The sequence below is a fragment of the Centropristis striata genome, chromosome 20, assembly GCF_030273125.1.
Source record: "Centropristis striata isolate RG_2023a ecotype Rhode Island chromosome 20, C.striata_1.0, whole genome shotgun sequence".
Classification (NCBI taxonomy): Eukaryota; Metazoa; Chordata; class Actinopteri; order Perciformes; family Serranidae; genus Centropristis; species Centropristis striata.
In genome coordinates, this window is record NC_081536.1 from 2,185,272 (window position 1) to 2,202,953 (window position 17,682).

A 17,682-nucleotide genomic window follows, 5' to 3' on the forward strand; every position below is an offset into this window, starting at 1 on the left:
TGACTTTGCAGATACTGAGTTTTTTTTTTTCCCCCCCAGTCCAAATGCTGTGTAATCTACCCTGCAGACAAGTGTATTAATTCTGCTTCCTGTCTGTGGCAGTTGAAAGTGACAACAAAAAGGAGACCAAAGGTGGCAAGGGAACTAAAGGGAAGGGAGATCAAAGCCAAGCCATCAAAGTGGTGAGTTCAGTAAATTAATCTGGGCCTGCCAGATACAGACGGCAATATTACATTTACCTGCTGTCAGCACTGGCAATTATTTAAGTTGCTCTCGCCTCCCTTTTAAGTGTGGTTTTTCAATCAATTACATAATGTGTTTTCGTAAAGATCCTATTTCTAGCTTCAGAGAATTTATCCTCTGTCATGCACTACTTCTATTTTTTCCACCAATCCCTTCATTTTAATTCAATTTATTTAGCTCTGTCGCCTGTCTCTCATATTATTTCTTCTTACAACTGGTATTTGCAAATGTATATATGCTGGAGACAATATTTGCATATGTATTTATAATCTGTATACACTTTATGTTTGTCATTTCTTTAAGCTCTAATGCCTTTTACTCACTCAGATACCTGGGAATCGTGTGCTGCCTCCTAACACCTTCCCAGTGGACACGCGTCACTTCAAATGTATCTTTTTTGTTCAACATTTTGTTTATTAAACTGTTTTTTTGATAAACACTACCGGTCAAAAGTTTTAGAACACCCCAATTTTTCCAGTTTTTTTATTGAAATTCAAGCAGTTCAAGTCAAATGAACAGCTTGAAAGGGTCCAAAGGTAAGTGGTGAACTGCCAGAGGTAAATAAAAAAAGGTAAGCTTAACCAGAACTGGAAAATAATGTACATTTCAGAATTATACAAGTAGGCCTTTTTCAGGGAACAAGAAATGGGTTAACAACTTAACTCTATGGAGTCTTGGGCTATTTTGTCCATTTTTGAATTCTTTTCATGTCTTTGTAAGTCATTTTGTGTCTTTTTTTGGTCATTTTGTGTCTTTTTTTAGTCATTTTGTGTCTTTTGGTGTCTTTTTTTTTTGTCATTTTGTGTCTTCTGGTGTCTTTTTTGGTCATTTTGTGTCTTTTTTTAGTCATTTTGTGTCTTTTTGTGTCTTCTTTTGTCATTTTGTGTCTTCTGGTGTCTTTTTTGGTCATTTTGTGTCTTTTTTTAGTCATTTTGTGTCTTTTGGTATCTTTTTTTAGTCATTTTGTGTCTTTTGGTATCTTTTTTTGGTAATTTTGTGTCTTTTTTTAGTCCTTTAGTCCAACATAAAATGTGATTTTGAATCTTTTTTTTACTTTCAAAACACTATCATGCTCAATAAAGAATTTTAAATGTTGCAAATGTGCATTAATTTCAGAGTACACTGAGACATTAAACTGCATCATTTTCAATTAAATTCTGGAAAAGTTGGTGTGTTCTAAAACTTTTGACCAGTAGTGTACGTTCTTGACATATATTTATGGAATTTTTTTTTATGGATTATTATTCCTAACGTACCCACACAGATATTGTTGATCCTCACAATGAAGCCCACTTTGGTAAGAAAATTAAGGATATTTAATACATTTTTCGGAAAGTATATATTACATTATTTACAATACAAATTGACATGATAAATAAAGAAGAGTGAAAGAACTTTTTTTTATTATTTTGTTTCTTGCAGGCTGCATAGGTAATTTATCTATTTGTTGCTATTTAAGATACTTAACTGTGACATGGTGATGGTAAAAGAAAGGAATATTCTTTTTTTGACTTATTTTTATTCCCTTTTATAAGTTGCAGTCATATACATTCACTAAATGAGAAAGTAATTATGACGGCGTATTAGGGCCAAGTATGAAAAAATAAATAAAAACTTGCTAATTTACGAGAATAAAGTGGCAAATCTACGAGAAAAAAGTCACAGACTCTTCACTAAGTATATATTACATTATTTAAAATACAAATTGACATGATTAATAAAGAAGTATAATGATAAATGTTGGTATATCCATAAGAATGGAAACGTACTGTATTTTGGCAGAAAAATGCTCATTAATGTTCAATTACAGTGCTGTATAGCTCTAGCTGCTTTCCTTTTGGGATTTTTTTAGAAAGGTAAAGGAGAACTGGGTGTACTTTTAAAAAGTTATGAAGCCAAGTTCTGTAGTGATTAATGTTCTCTCCATACTGTTCTGCAGCCAGGTTTATCCATAACTCGCTCTGCATGACCTCTTCTCAGCTCGTAGCCTCTCTTTTGTAATAAAAAAGTTTATAAAGTTACGACGTGAGTCACATTCACTGCAAAAAAAGGAAAGTTGGGTGAACTCAAAGTTTCAAGGCAACAAACTTCGATAAAATTTTAAGTTGGACAATTAAACTAAATATTTTAAGTTTTGTTTTTGTGTTTGCTCAACTCTGAATTCAGATTTTTTTAACTTATAATTTTACATTGTAATAACTTTTAATCCTTACTTCTGCTAACTTCTGCAATGTGCTGAATTGGCACGATTGTAACGCCGCTATGAAATGTCAGCTAATGTTGCGACCACAATTTTGAGTTAGCATTGATACGCTAATGGCTACTCTTTTAGCTGCAACAAGCAGCGCTGCTAGCATCAGTTAGCCGCTAGCATCAGTTCGCCGCTAGCATCAGTTACGCTAATGACTTTCGCTAATGAATTTCACCGCTTTTAGTATGTAAGTACACTGCAAAAAAAGAAAAGTTGGGTGAACTCAAAATTTCAAGGCAACAAACTTCGATAAAATTTTAAGTTGGACAATTAAACCAAATATTTTAAGTTTTGTTTTTGAGTTTGCTCAACTTTGAATTTCTCTGGCACGATTGTAACGCCGCTATGAAATGTCAGCTAATGTTGTGACCACAATTTTGAGTTAGCATTGATACGCTAATGGCTACTCTTGTAGCTGTAACAAGCAGCACCGCTAGCATCAGTTAGCCGCTAGCATCAGTTAGCCGCTAGCTTTCGCTAATGACCGAATTTCACAACAAAGAAATAAGAGTTATCAGAACTATTGTCCCTTGTTGTGAACCCCAACTTAAAGATATAAGTAACAACAACTCACCAACTTGTTTTTGAGCAGACAACTGGCTTCCTTTGTTGTGCTAACTTACATTATTGCCCTAAATGTCAGTAATTTATATTTCCAAGTTTTACCAACTTAAATCACTGTTTTAGGCAAAAAAAAATACAAGTTGGCTTTGTTTTTTTGCAGTGTTGTAGCTCCCAGTTAGTGTCACCACTTTAGAGAGAGGGAGGTTTCATAATATTTGTATGTTTTTGTCTCTCCGGCACAGAAGGGACGACTCTGAGCACAAGGATGAAGGAGATTTTGGAAAGCCACAGCCAGCATTTTACCCATCTGTGGGAGGGCTTCATGGGTGGCAAACAAACACCGGGGTTAGTATACAACGCAGCATGTCTTTGCTTGTTCTTTGCACCGAGCATACTGAGAAATAACTGTATCATTTCTGCACCACTTACCCGTCCTTCTCCAATATGCATGCAGTCTGTGTGAGGTGGAGCAGCTGCTGAGCAGGTGCAGTGCCTTCCTTTACCTGGGGATGGAGCGCTTCATGGCAAACATCCCACCTGCCAAAGTGACCGCCCTCAATCTGTCTGGTACTGTACTACTACTACTGTATAATTGTCCAGATGCTTGATGTAAAGGGCTGTTGCATGCTAACACCAGCAGCACAGGCGTCCATAGTTTATGTGAAACACCACTGGAAATATCACAGTATCTGCACTGTAAAAAATAATCTGTTTAATTTACGGTAAAATACCGGCAGCTGTGGTTGCCAGAACTTTACCGTAAAAAATACAGTGAGTGGGTTTTCTACTGTAAATTTAAATGTAAATATCAGCTAAATCTGTCATTTAGACTGAAAAATCACTTGCCATTTTATCCCTATTGTGTCTCTTTTTGGTCATTTTGTGTCTCATTTGATAATTTTACATATTTTTTTGGTCATTTTGTGTCTTTTTTTGATAATTTCATGTCTCTTTTGGTCTTTTTCTGTCTTTTTTTTGGTAATTTTGTGTCTTTTTAGATAGTTTTGTGTCTCTTTTGGTCATTTTGTGTCTTTTTTGATGGTTTTGTGTCTCTTTTGGTCGTTTTCTGTCTCTTTTTTTGGTCGTTTTGTGTCTCTTTTGGTCATTTTAGGTCCTTTGTTAGGTCCTTTGGTCTGCTATTATTTTTAGGGTAGTTATGTCCTTGTGACGTTATGGTATTTCTCCATTCATTTTAAATGAAAAATCCAATATTTTTTACAGCAAAACTGTGTTTTCTAAAGTTTATGACAGAAAAAAGTAAAAGTTTTGTGCTATTCTTTGATTTACGGTAATTAAAAGTGTCTACTACGGTGATATTACATTTTTAATTTCACGCCCTATTTCTGATATAATTTGACAGTGTTTTACTGTAATTTCTACAAACATTTTTTATAGTGTGACATCTTAATGCAGGGGTGTCAAACACAAATACACAGTGGGCCAAAATTTAAAACTTGGACAAAGTGGCGGGCCAACATTGATATTTATTGAAAAAATTGACCTAAACAAGTTAAAACGAAATGGAACAAGCAAAGCTTGATATAACTTAATATTGCAAACATGCAAAATCAAATATCAAATAAAACAAACAAACACATCAATGGCATTCATTTCTTAAATAAAATTTAAATAAAATGTCCCTTTATTTTATACGCGGCCTTCTTTAAATTGAAATTTAACAGTAATCTTTTTCCACAGGCTAAAAATAAATGTAAGAATAAAATAACAATAATAAACCAAATGACTAATAATAATATCCTTCAATGAATGTGCAACCATTCAAGCCTTGGACTAGCAAGAAAAAGTGCATAAAGACAACTTTAATTGTTGCTCAGTTTGCTCCACACTGATCTACTGTGTTCAAGCCAGAACACCAGCAGAGCATTCTGGGATTTGTAGTATTATATTTTGGTATTTCCTCGCGGCCAAATATAATTATACTGCGGGCCAAATTTGGCCCACGGGCCAGAGTTTGACATCTCTGTCTTAATGTGAATGGTGCATGCATTTGTTTTGGAAGCAAGAAAGAACTTTTTATTATTATTTTGTTTCTTGCAGGCTGCATAGGTAATGTATCTAATTGTTGCTATTTAAGATACTAACTGTAACATGGTGATGGTAAAAGAAAGGAATATTGTTTTTTTGACTTATTTCTACTTCCTTTTATCAGTTGCAGTCATACACATTCACTAAATGAGAAAGTAATTATGACGGTGTATTAGGGCCAAGTATGGAAAAAATAAATAAATACGGATCGGGGGAGGGGGGTAATATTTAGAGAAAAAACTCACTAATCTATGAGAATAAAGTGGCAAATCTACAAGAAAAAAAGTCACAGACTCTTCACTAAGCTGTCCATGGTGTGTTCAGGTTCCTTGACAAAGACAAAACATTATTTTTCCAACTTTCTTTTCTCATAAATCTGCAACTTTTTTCTCACAAATTTGCCATTTTAAATCTTTGAAATCTAGAACTTTTTTTCTGGTAGATTTGCCACTTTAATCTCCTGAATTTGTGAGTTTTTTCTTGAAATATTAGCCCCTCTCCCCCGGATCCTTATTATTATTATTTTTTCATACTTGGCCCTAGGCTAGTTCTCAACCTTTTTGAGTCGCGACCCCCAATTTAACTTGCATGTTGTCCGCGACCCCCGCTCACTGAACAGAATCACGCACAGTTCCGATCACCCAAAAAAGAAACAAAATGACCAAAAAAGACACAAATTGACCACAAAATGATCAAAAAAGACATAAAATGACCGAAATAAGCCAGAAAATGACCAGAAAAGACACAAAATGACCAAAAAAAGACACAAAATGACAAATAAAGACACGAATTGACCAAAAAAGACACAAAATGCCCCAAAAAAACACAAAATGACTAAAAAAAGACACAAAATTACCAAAAAAAGGAAACAAAATGGCCAAAAAATACACAAATTGACCACAAAATGACCAAAAAAGACACAAAATGACAAAAAAACACACAAAATGACAAAAAAAAGACTAAAACACATTAACACATGAACACTTTAACACAGTGGAGACAGAGCTGACTTCCAAAATGATTTGGCGACCCCCAGAAATCATCTTGCGACCCCAATTGGGGTCCCGACCCCAAGGTTGAGAATAGCTGCCCTAGGCTTCATACAGTCTTCTTGCTGATGGTCTTGTTTAGTTTTGTGGATCATATCGAGGCATCACTATTGAATTTCGACTTTTCCATAAACAGTTTGTAATCTCTTTAAGTAAATATAAATTGGGGCAACCAGTAAAACAATAATATTTTCAAAATAAAAGCTGAGATTTCACTTGGTGTTGCTCAGGCTTCCTCCTGTGACTCCATCACCACTATCACTGCATTTAGAGCCTCTCAAACAAATAAAAAATGATCAATATAAACCACAAGAAACAATCCATGATTAAAATGATAAAAAAAAAACCTTCTATGACGTTAAATGTAATCAGTATCTGGTGTCCTAGTTATGTTTCAGTTATTTTATGAAGTCACACAGCTTCATGAGTTTACGAAAGCCTTTTAGATGGAAAATTATGAGGAAAAATAGGTGGTAAAATGACTGAATGACATTTGGAACGGAGCGGTTTGTGGATTATGTAAGCAGTAAATGGAGCAGTAGGCTTAATCTCTCCAAACCCATCAATCTTATTCCCTATGTGGATATATATAGAAATAGCTCTGTTCTGCAGGGAGAAATCAATGAGGTTTTACTGTGAGATCCCTGATATAACAATCGCACAACTTCACTCAGTGCCTGTAAAAAAATCCTTAAACTGAGAAAATCTAATAAGGACTCTTAGTACTGCCATAATAATTTCAATACGTCATTTAATCTCATAAGCTTTAGATACCTTTTATCTGTAAAATGTGATTATGGCATGTATGTCAAGTATTTTAAGACAGATTTTGCTGAATCATGTCAACCTTAAGTCACTGTTTTCTGAATTGATTAAATCAACTGCTCAAGTTTTTAACTGGTTATGAAATGTAATACTGATGCCGCTATATGACCTACATAAGCATATCACTATGAAGATTGCCTATTTCTATGTAGGTATTCTTTATGCCCGTCACCTTGTTCAATCCTCGCTAAATCAGATGCAAATACTAACGAAAATAACGAAAACTACAATTGAAAAAACATTTTTTGTTAACTGAAATCAAAATTTAAAAAAAGATAACTAAACTGTATTGTGTGGTTACAAAACTAACTTAAACTAACTAAAATATAGTGAAAATGTCTTTCGTTTTCGTCTTTGTCAACTTCTATAAAACACAAACCTTTTTGGTTGATATAAAATGTATTTATTCAGCTCGGACCAAACAGCTGCTGGTCAGTGAACATGCAGGAACACATTGGTGAATCTGTTTATTGAGACTGGGATGCTGACATGGCTATGTGAGTCGATTGTGAAGCGTTAGATATTTCTGCAGAAATCTATCGTTGTTCAAAAAGTTCAGCTCTTCACTCCATCCAAAATTCTAAATACACGGAGCTGCAAGATTAAATCATTTTATTGGATCTGAGCTGGATAAGGCAAAGGAATAACTCTGTCGGGTCACTTTAGACCCATGTTGTGCATCAAAGGGTTAATAATAAATCATAATCTGCCTTAAATGACCTCAAATATATTGGAGCAAAACAACTTCATCCTCGTGGTTTTTTCCTCTTTTCCACCATCAAACGAAGGTATTCTGACAATGATGGACTCTGGTTGGACTCAGTGTGATTGACAGCGTGTCAGGTTGGCCTTAAACATGGCTGCAGGCCACACAGACAGACTGTGGACCATCGTGGTGTAAGTGCTGCTAACTATAGTGTGACTGGCACCACGCTCTGGATTCCAGCTGTTACTCCACATCAAACCGGACCGTGCCGACTTAATTGGCCATGGGGATCTGATTAGGTGATGGCAGATTTGTAAATCTCAGAAAAAAAAAGGTGTCATGCAGTAACGCAGCACCATCTGCACTCACGTCTTATTTGGGAATTGTGCTGCCTGTTTACCTTGTTGGAGTCATAATATCACTTTTTAACATGACTCTTTGTGGAACGAGGCTCAATGAGACATGAGTCAGACTCTGCTGGTCTGGTCTGTTCTGTTCTGGCCTCAGGCAGCTCAGCTGAGAGGGGAGGGGGTAGCGCAGACGGACATGATTGTCATTGTGCAGGAATCAGTCTGATAGCTGCAGGGCTCTGCTTCGCCTCGCTGACATAGAGAAAATGACGACCTCACTTACACACACCTGGTGTCTGACACACTCACAGCTACAGGTCTAGTGTGTGTGTGCTCGTACAGTTAAAGTCGGTTTGATGCACTAATAAATAGATGGGATGTTTTAAGGCAGGGGTGTCAAACTCAAATACACAATGGGCCAAAATGTAAAACTTGAATAAAATCGCGGGCCAACATTGAACAAATAAACCTTTTAATATATACCAAACATGTTTTGCTTTAACATTAAATATGGAACCAGCAACGCTTATAAACATACAATATATAACTAAATAGTGCAGACATGCAAAATCAAATTTCAAATAAAAAACACATCAGTGTCGTTAATTTATTAAATAAAAATTAAATAAAATCGTATGCCTCTTTTCTATTTGCATCCTTCTGATTTAAATATCAAAATAAAGTTTTTCAACAGGTTAATACATTTAAAAATAAAATAACAATAATAAATCTAGTATTAGCGGTAAATGCGCCGTATAATACCGGCGGGTCAGCTTTTATAGTACAATAATAATATAATAATTCCGTATTGCTTCGCGGGCCAAATAAAATTACACTGCGGGCCAAATTTGGCCCGCGGGCCAGAGTTTGACACCCCTGTTTTAAGGTAACAGTCTCTTTGGTACGGTGGCCCTGAGAGCTGCAACTTAAGAAAATGCATGCAAATACCCCAAAAACAGAAGCAAATTCAGAAAACATCTTCATCAATTTGACAACACAAGCACAGCATTTAGAAAACATGCTGGTGGCACATATTTCAGCCCATATGAAGCTTAAAGTTTTTGAAAGTTTGATAAAATGCTGCAGTTGTTGTCGTCCAACATGTTTGATATCAGTTCAGTTTCACTGAATACTTTGTTGGTCAGTCTGTGGGTTGACTCTCATTGTGGAGAAATAAAAAGACTGAAGAGAGATAAATAGACTGAGAATGTTCTCTTATTTGATAAAACAATTCTTGATTGAATTTAATTTTGTGGACACAAAATGCAGTTAATACATTGTATTGCAATACTCACAATATCGCAAAATGCTTAAAATCGCAATAATATCGTATCGTGACTCAAGTATCAGAATAAAATGTTTTCTTTTTGTGGTTTAGTTTTATTTTACTGTTATTCTGTTGTCTGATAATAATAATGATGTCTCTCTCCTCAGACTGCCGCATGGTTCTGCTCTTTGACCTGCTTCAGAACAGCTCCAGCGTTCTCCGCCAGTCAAACCTCGACATGCACAAAAGGTAATCATGTGTTTTAATGGATTCCCCAGAGACAAATTGATCTTTTTTGTCTTTTTGTCCTTCAATGGTTATTGCTTCTAACATCAGGGCTTCCTCTTTCTCTGTCATGGTCTCATAACCTGACTATCTCTCATCTCCAGAGTGAGCCAGTTGTCCCTGGAGGAACCCCGGCAGACGGCTCTGCTGATGAGTCTGGCTGGAGTCGGCTGTGTGGTCCTCCATCAGTGGACCAGCAGCTTCCAGCAGAACACACACAACACAGGCAACATACTGGACAGTAGGTTTAGGACTTATGTTTGACTTCCTTACTTCCTATCACACTGATACATTGTTATTTAACCCCTTTAAACATTTACTTTAGGACTGTTGGAATATAAAGACATACATTTATACAATCTGGTGACACACAAGTGGTGGAAGAAGTATTCAGATCCTTTACTTAAGTAAAAGTACTAATACCACACTGTGAAATTACTCCACTACAAGTAAAAGTCCTGCATTCAAAACTTACTGAAGTAAGCCTCCATGGTTGAAAAAGCGCACTAAAGTGCCTCTAGAGTGGTGAAAATGAGAGAAAGAGCCTTATTGGCTGCCCTTTACACATGAAAAAAACTTAGTGATTGCCCTCTAGGGTGCCCCTTTATATTTATTATTTATTTTTGAATCCAAAATGTCTTTTTTGTGTCTTTTTTGGGGGGTCATTTTGTGTCTTTTTTTAGTCATTTTGTGTCACTTTTGGTCATTTTGTCTTTTTTTGTCATTTTGTGTCTTCTTTGGTCATTTTGTGTAATTTTTGGTCATTTTGTGTCTTTTTTGGTCATTTTGTGTCTTTTTCTAGTCATTTTGTGTCTTGCACCCCCGGACCCCCCTAGATGGTTCAGTTTGATACTTTTAATTGTCAGTACCATATCATTAACAACTTGAAAAGTATATTATGTATTATATTACTAGTATATTATTCTAAAGAAAAATGATAGTGTTGCTTTCTTCCACCTCAAAGTGATTCAAGGAAATTATGGAAAATGAACAAAACCAGAAGAAGGAAAGACCAAATGATCCCATTATTATTATGTTATTTGTAACAATTTTTATCCTTTAACTTCATACCTTTTCATACAATATACTCAACTTTCTTTACAAAGTTTAAACACAAGACAACCCATTCGTAGTTTTTTAACAAAGAGATGGAAAGAGAACAAACGGCTGCTTTCCACGCTTCTGCTCCATGATATATTGTTTCCTCATTATTCATCTTGAGTGGCTAATTTATTTATTTTTGTCCATATTTTGAGCAAAATAGGTATCTAATAATATAAATATATACAGCCCCTTGTCATTTTAACAAATATTTTTGAAAATAATAATTTTGTCGGCACACAACTCTGATGAATCTTAGAAATAAACCTCCAGGGAAATTATCTTGAAACACTACCACAAAACACATGGTGGAATAAATGGTGCTTGACTTTAGCTCAATACTCATCATCATTATTAAAACCTCTGTCATGTGTCATCACAACAGCTTTCTGTTCTGTACTTTAAAATACTTCTGACATCGGCCTTTTCCTCCTACCGTATCACTTCACTTATATTGCATTTAAGTGAAGCTGAGGAAGCTCTTGTTACAATATATGGCAATATTATATCGATTCATGGCCGCCAGGTATCGATATTTAGCGTTCAAACAACGGCAGTATTTTCTCCAAAATTTGATCTGGATCTCCTTTTAATTTAATGCTAATATTTCATCATACATGATGCATCATAGCTTTTTGCGTGCTGGTGGGGCCCATGTTGTGCAGAATGTGCCCTTTTTATTTTTTTCACCCCTGCCCTTCTAACAGTCTGAGTCCGCCACTGTACCTAAGCACAGTACTTCAGTAAAAGTGCCCTCTAGAATGGTGAAAATGAGAGAAAGTGCCTTATTGGCTGCCCTTTACACAAACTTAGTGATTGCCCTCTAGGGTGCCCCTTTATACTTATTATTTATTTTTGAATCCAAAATGTCTTTTTTTGTGTCATTTTGTGTCTTTTTTTGGTCATTTTGTCTTTTTTAGTCATTTTGTGTCTTGCTTTAGTCATTTTGTGTCTTTTTTTAGTCATTTTGTGTCATTTTTGGTAATTTTGTGTCATTTTTTTGGTAATTTTGTGTCTTTTTTGGTCACTTTGTCTTTTTAGTCATTTTGTGTCTTTTTTAGTCATTTTGTGTCTTGTTTTAGTCATTTTGTGTCTTTTTTTATTCATTTTGTGTCATTTTTGGTCATTTTGTGTCTTTTTTTGGTCATTTTGTCTTTTTAGTCATTTTGTGTCTTTTTTAGTCATTTTGTGTCTTTTTTCTAGTCATTTTGTGTCTTTTTTTTTGGTCATTTTGTGTCTTGTTTTAGTAATTTTGTGTCATTGTTGGTCATTTTGTGTAATTTTTTTTGGTCATTTTGTCTTTTTTAGTAATTTTGTGTCTTTTTTTAGTCATTTTGTGTCTTTTTTTTTTGTAATTTTGGGTCTTTTTTAGTCATTTTGTGCCCTTTTTATTTTTTTCGCCCCTGCCCTTCTAACAGTCTGAGTCCGCCACTGTACCTAAGCACAGTACTTCAGTAAATGTACTTAGTTACATTGCAGCACTGTGTGTCACCATGTGTTGCAGATCTCCTGAGGCTCAGGCAGACCTCTGGTCAGAGCGTCCATGCCCTGAGGAGCTCCCAGAGAGCACATCACCAGGTTACAGGATCAGATGGTACTCTACATCCTCCTCACATCCTCATTCAGCCTCACATTTACATTTATATTTACCATAAATACATCCAAATCCACACACCTCTCTCTGTCTGTATGTGAGCTTTGTGTTTTATTGTTTCTCTGACTTCCCTCTGCAGATGAAGACGATGTACTCCACACTCTCACTCCGTCAGCCTACAACTGCATCCTGTATGGACTCCCCAACTTAATTGTCACGTAACATTCTGTATATCCTCACTTATATTTCAAAGTTCAACATGATTGCAGGCATACATGTCAGCCAGCTTTTGCAAATATTACTGTAGTATGAGGGGGGTTTGGAATTTCATCAAAAATGATCCTTGATTCTTTGCTTCTACATTTTCCACTGTTATTTCATGGGAATACAGACTTTAATCTTGATGTTTTTTAATATTGTTTTGATGTAAGATAAGATATGCAACATGCCTGACTGCATGAAATAAGGCAAAAAGCTCTAAATGCTCCCGGAGCTTATAGCTTACAGCTTATAGAGATTCACCCTATACATGCCTTGCATTATTAAAATACCTGTGTTACTGACTGCTGACATCGTCCCGACTAGTTGTACCTTTGGGATCTCCGCCTTGCAGATAACACTCAATATATTGAGTGTTCAGACTGATTTGTATTATTATTGTGTCATGCATAAATAATATTCCAGGCCCAACTAGGGTTACAAGGCACCATTCATTAGAAACAGAGACCAGAAACCAGAGTAGCAACATGAATTATACATAATATTAAACAAGTAAACTTGACCTAACATAAGGTTCAGTGCTTGATTCCAATGTATTTTCATTTTGGTATGTATCAAGTATGTATCAAGCCAGATTGCGTGATAAATTATTACTATCATACATTGTAATTCAGCCTCCTCAAAAACAGCAGGAATCTCTGTTTCTAGCCTGTGGAGCACTGAGAAGTCTAAAATCCAAACTCATATCACCCTGATCAGCCAAGTTAGAGCAAACCGCTTCTATATAGCAGTAGTTCTCAATCACACAATCTCACACGCACAGTTCAGATCGTACAAACTCAGTTGATACGACGAATTTTGGACAAATAATGAAGCAGACAACAACTAAAACATCTCTCTGTCTATGCGTTTTTATTTTTTTTGTATTTCATTACACAAAATTATCAGAAAAAGACACAAAATGACAAAGAAATTACCACAAAAAGACACAAAATGACCAAAAAAGACACAAATTGACCACAAAATGGTAAAAAAAAGACACAAAATGACAAAAAATGACCACAAAAAGACACAAAGGGGACTACAGGTGGAAAATAGCAATCTGCTAGAACCTGGCACAATGCATATTCTCTTGTTGTACAAGATTAATGTTTTATTGTGCGCTGTCCCTGTTTGAAATAAATAAATTACAATTACAATTACAAATTGACCAAAAAAGAAACAAAATGACCAAAAAAGACACAAAATGACCAAAAACGGAAACAAAATGACCAAAAAACACACAAAATGACCAAAAAACACACAAAATTGACCACAAAATGGCCAAAAAAGACACAAAATGACCAAAAATGACACAAATTGACCACAAAATGATAAAAAAAAAGACACAAAATGACAAAAAATGACCACAAAAAGACACAAAGGGGACTACAGGTGGAAAATAGCAATCTGCTAGAACCTGGCACAATGCATATTCTCTTGTTGTACAAGATTAAAGGTTTTATTGTGTGCTGTCCCTGTTTGAAATAAATAAATTACAATTACAATTACAAATTGACCAAAAAAGACACAAAATGGCCCAAAAAAGAAACAAAATGACCAAAAAAAGACACAAAATGAGCAAAAAAGACACAAAATGACCAAAAAGACACAAAATGACAAAAAAAAAAAAAAGTCATTCAATGACCAAAAAGACTAAAAGACTAAAACACTTGAACACTTTAACACAGTGGAGACAGAGCTGACTTCCAAAATGATTGTCTGAGCAGGGAGGCAAACCAGGAAGTGCCTTAATTCCAGCAGGGGGCGCTGAAAGCTGCTGCAAAAGCATTTGTGTCCATTCATTTTAATACAAAATGAGAAAACTTCTCACTTGATTTATTACCTCAGAATTTTTTTTAGGACAACACTCTGGTCTCAATCGCTTGTAAAAAAAAAAAAAAATCTCCTTCAAGACAACATGATGTTAATAGTTCTAATAATGGCCCCATTTACAAGAAAATAAATAATCGTAAGATTTGGGGCGGGGCTACCTTTGATTGACAGGTGGCTAACAAGGCGAGTGTCATCAGAAGAGAAGAAAAGCAATGCATAATCACGGCAACTTGTCAATAAAGGTTTTTTTTTAAAAGGATGTTTACCGGTTTGGTTTCATAACTTTGACCCTTTCACTGTATTTTCACTTAAATATTCAGTTTATTTGAACGTTTTGTTCAGTAAATGTCTTGTTCAGTGTTTGGTTGGACGAACAGACACTCCAAGGAGTCGCTGCTCAGTTTTCTGAGGTAAGTAACTTTTTTTTTTTTTTTGCTAGCCAAAATGAACATCCCAGTTAATGCTCCAGCTAATGCTAACATGAATCAGCAGCGGCTTCTCTAATAATAATTAATAATCTAATAATATATTTAGAATAAATCTGAGTGGGTTCATTCTGCATAATGAGAACTTTTATTTTTGATACACATGGTTAAACGGGCTAAAATATGTACATTTGTTGCATTAGCAGTGGTGGAAAGTAACTTAGTACATTCAATCAAGTACTGTACTTAAGTACAATTTTGAGGCACTTACACTTTACTTGAGTATTTAAATTTTATCTGACTTTATACTTCTACTCCACTAAATTTAGAGGCAAATATTGTATTTTTACTCCACTACATACATACTTTTTTAGGTGGAGATTTAACATAAAAACATGATCAATTTATTCAGGTTGCCGGTGTAGAGAGGCTGTAGTCAGTTATCAGATCCCTCTTGCTCCTCCACAGTCCATATATGGTCTGCTTCCTGTATCAGAAACAAGATGGCGACGAGTATAACGCTGAACTAGATGCCTCAAACAGTCCACAAACCAACGGGTGACATCACGGTGACTGTGTCCATTATTTAAACAGTCTATGTCCTAAATGCATTGAGTTGCTGCCAGGTGATTGGCTGATTACATATTTGTGTTAACGAGCAGTTGAACAGGTGTACATAATAAAGTGGCAGTTGACTGTTAATTAACTGTTAAATCAGCTCAGGCCAAGTAAAGGCTGTGACAGGATCAGCAGCTGCTGGAACAACAGAAATAGATGAAATCCAACGTGAAGAGAACTGAGCTAGAAAACAAAACTCATAATCAGGTGTTTGAGTGTTGTGATGATCTTGCAGCTGTCTCTGAAGTACTGTTGTTGCATTTATTACTGCCGATTTAGTCTCCTCACAGTGTTTACTACAGTTCTGTTGTCTTGACTCGTCACATCAAATTAAATCTTAATTTCAAACATTGAGCCCACAACAGAGAGTTCACTCTCTGACTTCAGTTGAGAGAAGCTGAATTCATCCTTTCATAGAAATGAGAATCAAATGAAATGTAATTCTGTTTACTCATTTTAATTTAGAATAAACCCTTATCAGACATTGCAGTGTATGCTTAATCCTTATATTTGTTGTATTTTACTTAATGTTCATTTAGTAAAAATGGTAAATACACCCCTTGAGGAAAAAAGTGTTCCTACTGTAAGAAATGTGTTTATTGTTAATTAGTCAAACCTAAAATTAGAGAGTGGACGTCATCAGCAGCATGTTAAAGCTTTATTCTTCAATAGATAGTTTTTACCTGAATGTATGTTATAATTTGTTGTTGTTTTGTGTCTCTTTTTGGTTGTTTTGGTCTTTTTGTAGTTATTTGTTGTTTATGGTTGTTTTGCCCCTTTTTGTGGTTGTTTCTTTTCACAGTCGCTGTTTCCATTGACTTTTTTGTGGGGTTTTTTGTAGTTGTGTTTCTTTGTGGTCAATTTGGTCTCTAGGTCATTAGGGAACTTAAGGCTGAGGGAATTTAGGGTTCAGGAAATATAGGGTTGATGGAACTTAGGGCTGAGGGAACTTAGGGTTGAGGGAACATAGGGTTGAGGGAACTTAGGGCTGAGGGAACATAGGGTTGAGGGAACTTAGGGCTGAGGGAACATAGGGTTGAGGGAACTAAGGGCTGAGGGAACTTAGGTTTGAGGAAACACAGGTCTAAGGGAACATAGGGCTGAGGGAACTTAGGGTTAAGGGGACATAGGGTTGATGTATCATAGGGCTGTGGGAACTTAGGGTTGAGGGAACTTAGAGCTGAGGGAACATAGGGCTGAGGGAAGATGGAGCTAAGGGAACTTAAGGCTGAGGGAACATAGAGCTGAGGGAAGATGGAGCTAAGGGAACTTAAGGCTGAGGGAACATAGAGCTGAGGGAAGATGGAGCTAAGGGAACTTAAGGCTGAGGGAACATAGAGCTGAGGGAAGATGGAGCTAAGGGAACTTAAGGTTGAGGGAACATAGGGCTGAGAGAACATAGGGCTGAGGGAAGATGGAGCTAAGGGAACTTAAGGTTGAGGGAACATAGGGCTGAGGGAAGATGGAGCTAAGGGAACTTAAGGCTGAGGGAACATAGAGCTGAGGGAAGATGGAGCTAAGGGAACTTAAGGCTGAGGGAACATAGAGCTGAGGGAAGATGGAGCTAAGGGAACTTAAGGTTGAGGGAACATAGGGCTGAGAGAACATAGGGCTGAGGGAAGATGGAGCTAAGGGAACTTAGGGTTGAGGGAACTTAGGTTTGAGGGAACTTAGGGCTGAGGGAACATAGGGCTAAGGGAACTTAAGGCTGAGGGAACATAAGGCTGACATAGACACATTCCTGTTAGTCTCTTTGAGTGACCCGTAGGGGGTCTTGATACTTTAAGCCCTGGGCCTGAGTCAAGTGGCCCACTCATTAGACTTATTCACATTCTTGCTGGTGCGTACATATGAAGGTACAGCCATAAAGCTATAGCCAGTTAGCTTAGCTTTGCATAAACATAGAAAACAGTAAAACAACAAGTCTGGATATCGACAACAACCAGCACGTCTATAGCTCAATAATTAACATGTTTTAGCTCGTTAGTTTAGCTCGTTTTTTTTTGTGGGGGTAGTTTCAGAAATTTCCTCACCTGGCTAAGAAATAGTCACATAACCCTCCGTAAAACCACGAATGGGATTATTACGCTTTAGTCTTCACATAAATTAAATAAGCTATAACATGTTTATCAGTGAGCTTTAGAGGAGATGCTGAGAGGATTATGTTGCTTCCCTTTTGTATTAATTTGGTCCGAATTTCTGTCCTGAGCAATATTCATAGATCTCATTTGTTTGTGTCGAGTCTAAATGTTGCCCAAACAACC

General features: G+C 36.1%; 1 protein-coding gene across 1 annotated transcript in view; it reads left to right on the forward strand.

The window, feature by feature from the left end:
* LOC131993104 (cilia- and flagella-associated protein 46) overlaps nt 1–12,851 on the forward strand; it is a 149,656-nt gene extending 136,805 nt beyond the window's left edge. Inside the window, exons 51-59 of the mRNA XM_059358838.1 lie at nt 103–182; nt 571–631; nt 1,508–1,540; nt 3,301–3,403; nt 3,513–3,625; nt 9,469–9,550; nt 9,691–9,827; nt 12,192–12,281; nt 12,421–12,851. Of these exons, the coding sequence (XP_059214821.1) occupies nt 103–182; nt 571–631; nt 1,508–1,540; nt 3,301–3,403; nt 3,513–3,625; nt 9,469–9,550; nt 9,691–9,827; nt 12,192–12,281; nt 12,421–12,503 (782 nt within the window). The 3' untranslated portion in view covers nt 12,504–12,851. The remainder of the gene's footprint in view (nt 1–102; nt 183–570; nt 632–1,507; nt 1,541–3,300; nt 3,404–3,512; nt 3,626–9,468; nt 9,551–9,690; nt 9,828–12,191; nt 12,282–12,420) is intronic.
* Nucleotides 12,852–17,682: the final 4,831 nt, after the last annotated feature.